This window comes from Lethenteron reissneri, chromosome 51 (genome assembly GCF_015708825.2).
Source record: "Lethenteron reissneri isolate LAM-NWPU_2019-01 chromosome 51, ASM1570882v1, whole genome shotgun sequence".
Taxonomy (NCBI): Eukaryota; Metazoa; Chordata; class Hyperoartia; order Petromyzontiformes; family Petromyzontidae; genus Lethenteron; species Lethenteron reissneri.
The window spans coordinates 8,193,831-8,200,973 of record NC_083829.1 but is presented as its reverse complement, the minus strand read 5'-3'; the positions used below and the strand labels follow the sequence as shown (position 1 = coordinate 8,200,973).

Below are 7,143 nucleotides of genomic sequence, written 5' to 3'. Positions count from 1 at the left end.
CGAGGTGGGGAGCATGGTAGCGGCGGGGGGAAGGGGTGTCAGTGGCGTCGGTGCATGGCAGGCTTCCCACGGACGGTTTGCGAGTCGTTACGGTCGAGTCCGTTCACGCCACGTGGAGAACAGCGTCGAAAGGCCCTCGACACCGCGACGCGAACCCCGGTCCGCCCGGGGTTCAACTCCCGATCGGTTGGGGGGGGGGGGACACCAAGTGCCGGGCTACGAAGAGGGGGGAGAGTGAAATTGGACAGGGTGGGTTTGGGACCCGTTTCATTGCTTGCACCTTGTTCGTGCCGCACATTTGTGCTATGCCACCGAGACCCACAGACGTTGTGAGGATCTTGACCCATCGACTCGCATAGAGACCCGCGGTATGCGTCTGTGTTGAACTGATTTCGCACCGTACGTAGCCGGCCGCGTTAATCGAAGGTGCTGATTGGAGACTCGCATAGAGACTCACGGACTAGAATAGGTTCCCATAGACTAACATAGAGCCTATAGACTAACACAATGCGTACAAGCAGTGCATCTGCACCGAGACCCATGGGCCAGGTGGTACCCAAGCACCAGGCTATGAAGCACGGGGTGTGGAATGTTGGACGGGCTGCCCCAATGCATTCCATACATCGGGACCCTTGCCAGCTGTGCTATTGCTCTTGCACATGGCCTGAATTCAACAATTGTGGCTTTTTAGCCGTGCCGTTTAATTGCCAGTCCCACCACCCGGCGTGTCCACGTTCACCGCAGCGCCTCCACCTACGATTCCGTGAATGTCCATGATCTGGACTTGTGCTGCAGCTGGAGATTTGGTGCCCCGTTTTCTCTCACTCTGGCATTTCAATGAGTCCGAGTTCAGGTAATTATTATTGAGCACACGTAAAGCCATCCTAATAGCACAAGGCTACCGCGAAGGCGTTTTGTTTCACAGGCAACGGATGCAGGAGGGCGATGTTTCCATGTAATCCCAATTGAGCCAACCGCAGGTATTTTTTTTTTTATAATTTTGGCCGTGTCGCCAACGTACGATGCCCGACTCTTTTCGAATGGCATCGCGGGATCTTTAACGTCCGCTGTGAAGCAGATGGCGAGTGTTGTACGGTCAATGCACTCCGCAGTAATAAACGGGGCGGCCTGCTGGATTTGAACCGCACAATTTGCATTCATTGATAGTAAATGCATTCATCTTCATGGTTCTTTCGGTAAAGTCACGTAGAAGGGAAATAATAAAATAATAAATAATAAAACATTATAACATAATTATTGTATTATGTTTTACTTTAATAAATAATAAAATTTGCTACCTAATAAAATACTTCTTTTATTTTGTTTAATTTGATTATTTTATTATTTCCCTTCTATAAAATACTTATTTTTTATTTTTTTTTATTATTTCCCTCCTACGTGACTTTACCGAAAGAACCAAGAATATGAATCCCTGCAGTAACGAAAGCTTTAAATCGAAAAGTAAATGTATTGTTACGCACACGATTCGATGCACGTATCGCGAGTGAAATAATCAGCGTTAATCGATGCTCACTGGAGGCCCAACACCACACCACTTACTCCATTGGCCCAAACCCAACGTTTTTCCAGGTAAGCACCACCTGAGACGCAACACATGGCTCGTACCAACATCGATATATCGCCAATGAAAGGGAATTATGCAGTCACATCACTTACTAAGTATGTTGTCACATTATCCACTTTTATCCATATAGCACACAGAAACAGGTACGGCCATTCTAAATGTGTGCCACCTTTGGTGGTGCCGGGCAGAATCTGCCGTGACTCATCGCCGGTTTTACACGTTTACCGATCACCAGCTCCGATCAGTTGTGCGTACGATTCTCGTGTTTGCATTTCAATCGATGAGACTGCCAATCCCGCCAATGCCTTTTGCCACGGGTGAATGTGCCGTGAGAACTGGCGTTGTAAACACCGATTTGAAAAAAAAAGATTCAACAAGCCGCTCGGCCCGTGTCAATTTTCAACTTTAAATGCAACAACGCAAAGAAGCAACCGGGCCCAAGGATCCAATTACCCCGTTAGGCTAACGAGGGCTCACGCCTTGACACACGCCGCTGACACACGCGCGATTGTGCGCGTTGTGTTTCCGTGGATTTGACTTCGCTGTGGGGGAGGCGGAGGGGTTGTTGGTGGTGGTGGTGGTGTTCGTGGCGGGTGGAGGGCAGGACAGGTGGTGTTGCAGTATTTTTCGGTAAAGTCACGTAGGTAAAAATAAACAAGTATAACCCGTAAAAACAAAGTTTTTCACTCTAAATCCTTTATATGCGTGGCGGCTAGAGTCCTCTCGTCCTCTGGCTTGAGATGGCTGTCACCTATGGGTCAGATGATTGTCTGGCAGCATTAAACAATTGGTAATTAAATATAAAAAAAAACCCTAAACAGTGTCAAATTTTTGAATTTTTTTTCACGAAAATGCATTGTCACGCACAACGAGTCTGTGTGCAAAATGTCAGCTCGATTGGATCACGGTAAGTGGGTTAAAAAACGACCGAAAGATTTGCACGGTCCTAAGCAAGCAAGCGAACTTAATATAAAGGATTTAAAAAAGATTTAACTACTCATATTTGTACCTTTTTATTTGACAGGTACTATTCTACTTTACCGAGTGTTGACATCCCCAGCGTTTAACAGTACTGCTATTTGAATTTTTTAGTTGTCAGCCAACAATCGGCCGTAACTCCAAGCTCCGCCGCCCCCCCTCCCTGTTCCATTCACATTCAGATAAGCCCCCCCCCCCCCCCCCACTTAACTTGTATTTAAGAGCTTGCCTCTTGGATTTTTTCTCACTTGATACAGTAAATTTAGCTGTGACGGTCCCACCTGATGACGGAGACTTGTGTTGCCTCCGAAACATCGTGATTTATTATTTAATTTCTATTATAAAGTTTTTTTCCCCATTTTATTATTTATTTTTATTTTTACCTACGTGACTTTACCGAAAAAACCTAAGAGTATGAATCATTGCAGTCACGAAAGCTTCAAATCTAGAAGTTGCAGTATTTGTTTAAAAATGAGCCGCGCTTCTTTGGAGGCTCGCTCACGTTCGCCACACGCGGGGTCCGTGGGAGTGGGCGTCTTGATTTACTTTATACAAACCACGTCATTGGAAATTGCTATTACATTACATGTACAGTATTTACATCTGTGAAGTGAAGTCAACGTCCTACCCCTTTAGGGGGGCCCTGCCACAGCGGTGCAATGGTCAGGGCACCGCACTTGCGATCCAGAGAGCGCCGGTCTCAATCTCCCGGTTCGCTCTACGCCGAGAATGGCCGTGATTGTAATTTAATAATTGCAGCCAAAGTGTCCATCTGTGTGGGAATTTTCAATGCAAGACGCTCAATTCCGTTGGCCGTCCTGAGCCACTGGTGGAAATTCCACATTCGTATGGCCCGAGACCAGTTACGGGACACGTTTGAAGTATTTTAAATGTAATATTCCACCGGGCTACAAGCTGCTAATGCGTTTGCATAATAACATATATTCCTTATTTCAGTGTATGCAATCTACAACATAACTGTACTCGATGTTGGCGTTTATTTATTTGCGGAAATAAATGTAATCTGCTATGTGGTGTTTTAGTCTACAGGATCGTTCCTTTTTGAATGGGTGCAGACCGCTTTGTAATGGTTACATCGAGTGCCCGATTTTTTAACACCTGCAAAGCCTGCTGTGCACACGGTGATCCAGGCTGCGGCTGGCCTACAGAACGCATTATTGTACTCTACTCCTATGCTCCGTAGGCTATGCTCTCCACCATGGCTTAATTTCAGCTGGACCTGCCTGGGCCCGAGCTTTGTAAAATATCCCCCCCTCCCCCATCATCATCTCCTGAAGCCTGGTCCGCGGGAGTTGGAGGTCGCGGTTGGGTTTGTTTTCTCCCATGAAAAATTATTCCATGAGATAATTGAGCCATTCTCCTCGAGACACCTTAATCAACCCGCATTGACCAGCGTGGTAAAGTATGGGCAAACCTAAAAATATTCATGATATGTTTTTATCTTCTTGGTTCTTTCGGTAAAGTCACGTAGAAGGGAAGAAATAAAATAATAAAAATTAAACATAAAATAATTCTCACGACGTTTCGGCCACAACGCAAGCAGCCGTCCCTTCTACGTGACTTTACGGAAAGAACCAAGAATATGAATCCCTGTAGTCACGAAAGCTTTAAATCGAAAGATATGTTTTTAATTTGACCAGGTAACGCTCACTGAGCTATGCAGCTGTTTTTCAGAAGTGACCTGGTCATCACAAATGATAGCTCAACGCAGTAGCGTATCACGTGGACATTTCTAGCAGCAGCCAAAATACTCCAAACGCGTGATGTTGATCCTAAATGCGGACGGACAAAAAATAAAACCGGAGGACCCGGAGAAAAATCCACGCAACCACCGGCACAACACGCAAACTCCAAATTCACAGGCGCCAGGGTCGGGATCGAACCCACGCCCTTGCTTGTACACCCAGGCGAGGTAGTTAACATCCTCGCCATCTCGGCGCTCAAATAAACCTGTTCCACCCCCACCGCTGCCACAATTTCAAAGCTGTGGACAGGGCAACAGGGGGGTGTGGAGGGTGCGGGGCTGTAACATTGTGCAGTCTAAATTTTTATTTAAAGCTTTCGTGACTGCAGGGATTCATATTCTTGGTTCTTTTGGTAAAGTCACGTAGAAGGGAAATAATAAAATAATATAAATATAAATCAATAAAAATTCTCACGTTTCTAGCAATCATCATCACACCTGAATTTGTATTGTTTTATATTTATATTATTTTATTATTTCCCTTCTACGTGACTTTACCGAAAGAACCAAGAATATTGTGCAGTCTGTGCACGTCACGTGGGTCTGTAATTGTGTGCCGGCAGGAACACCGCGTGCGCTGCTGCCGTGATGCATATGCATTGCGATGCTGTCAGGCACTGCCTAGCCCACTCAATACGTCACCCACCACCACCACCACTACCACTGACTGGCCTGTCAATCAAAGGCGCGTTCCATTCACAGTTACGGGAGGGGGATTGTAAAGCAACAAGGAGCGACTTAAGCGAGGAAAGGGGGTAACGAACAACACTCGTCTCCTTAAATATTTTTTATTTTGCACTGCGCTCGGTATACATGTTACAATAGTACCTGTGGGAATTGTGCATGTTTTCAATTAATGTTAAATGCACGATTTTAATGCGTCCACGATTTCGGACTGAAATATCTTTAATTTAAATGTTCGCCTCCCCCCCTCCGTTTACTCGCGAATGGTATCGCCCAACTCGACGAACTCGTCGAGAGGTCCCATTAGAATCCATAGCGCAGATAGACAGGAATCCTTCACGCCCCCATTCGTATTGCATTGGCCGCTCGCTACCCACGTGACCGCCAGCTGGCCCAATCGGAATCGCGCTTGCGCCCATCCGCAGTGGGAAATTGAGCGGCCACAGCGGCCGAGTCGGACGGGTCCCACCGTTCTCTCCTCCCGGATTCCTCCTTCATTTCGTCATCTTAGTTCTCGTCACAGTCTCGGGACCCGCCGTCGGCTTCGCTGGCGCCCAAAGTCCGGCTCGGGATCTGCGGCGAGAATCCAGCGGGACGGGGGGTAGCGGACGGCCCCTGAAGGTTGGCCGGCACCGAGGGCCCCCATCTCGGCCAAACGCCGCAGGCAAAGCCGTAGGCTTCAGGCCTAGTCCTCGGTCTTCCATTACCCGCGGCGGGGAGGGGGGGGCAGCTGCGGAAGAAGTGAACGTTGACGATCGTCGTCTCCCCTGCGATCGAAGGGGGCGAACATGCGTAGCGGTGGTGGCGGCGGCAGAATGTGATGTGAGCGTCGGCGCGGGCTGTGAAGGAGGAGGAGGGAGGAGGAGGTAGGAGGGAGCGGCTCTGTGAGCGGCTCTGTGAGCGCGGCGGTGAATGCTGAAGGGACACCGCGGGGCTCACGGCTGGCTCCGTGGTGGCGGTGGTGTCGGTGGCGGAGACGAGGGAGACGCAGGTGAGACGCGGGGAGACGGGCACACTCGTGGAGACACTTGGCACGTCGAGGCGCTGAGAGGCGTATGACAGCCGGGAGGGGAAGACACGTGGATGCATTGATGCGTTGCGGGAGACTGGGACGTGGATACGCGTGGTGGGAACGCGTGGAGCGACAGACGCGTTGAGGAAAGGGGACGGGGGGGGGGGACACGGATACTGGAACGCGTGAAGACACGAAGACTACACGGGCAACGCTTGGAGAGAGGCGCATGTTCGGGGAGACGGATACGTGGAAGACACGGACGGTGACACGTGAAGACAGAGACGTGAAAACGTTGAGACGGAGGCAGCGATTCGTCGTCGGTACGTGTGCGTAAGACACGGACGCGGAAAAGAAGACGTGGAGATAGGCGAAGACCACGTAGATACGGTGGAGTCCGATCAACACAGACTCGCGGTGGACTCGTCGAGACGCGTTCAGGTGAAGGCTCCGTAACATGGAGACGGAGCCACGGAGATAATCGAGACCAGTGGAGCCACACGGAGACCCGGAGTCTCGTCAAGTCCGCAAACCTGCTTCGCCTACAGCGAGACCTCCACTGTTTTTGTTTTCCATTTTTCTTCTCATCCTCCTCCTCCCTGCCACTCACACCCGAAGAGACAATGCCGTCCGCCCTGGCCGTGTTTACCTGCCGCCCGGCATCGCACCCCTTCCAGGAGCGCCACGTCTACCTGGACGAGTCGGTCAAGATCGGCCGCTCGGTGGCGCGATGCCGACCGAGCCCCAACAACGCCACCTTCGACTGCAAGGTGCTGTCGCGAAACCACGCACTGCTGTGGTTCGAGAACGACAAGGTACAGTAATCGCGATGGCAGTGACGCTGATTGCCGTCGGTGCTGTCAGCCGAGACGACGGTCCCTGTGAGATGCAGGGGAACGTTAAGTGGTCTTGGGTATAAAGCTGAACCCCTGAAACCGAACCCCCAACTCTAAATCCCAGGTCCCGAAAACCATAACCTTAACTTGAAACCCCAACACTTAACGCGAAACCGCAGCCTTAAACCTCAGCCTCTTAAGCCCTAGCGCCATACCCTGGTACTAAACCTTAACACCAAACTCCAAACCACAACGCTGAACACTTCAACCCTAAACGCCAACC

The 7,143-nt window shown here is 49.8% G+C and overlaps 1 protein-coding gene across 1 annotated transcript in view; it reads left to right on the top strand.

Moving 5' to 3' along the window:
• Positions 1-5,442: 5,442 nt before the first annotated feature.
• LOC133355641 (sarcolemmal membrane-associated protein-like) overlaps positions 5,443-7,143 on the top strand; it is a 36,087-nt gene continuing 34,386 nt past the window's right edge. Inside the window, 2 exon segments of the mRNA XM_061573010.1 lie at positions 5,443-6,003; positions 6,643-6,839. Of these exon segments, the coding sequence (XP_061428994.1) occupies positions 5,925-6,003; positions 6,643-6,839 (276 nt within the window). The 5' untranslated portion in view covers positions 5,443-5,924.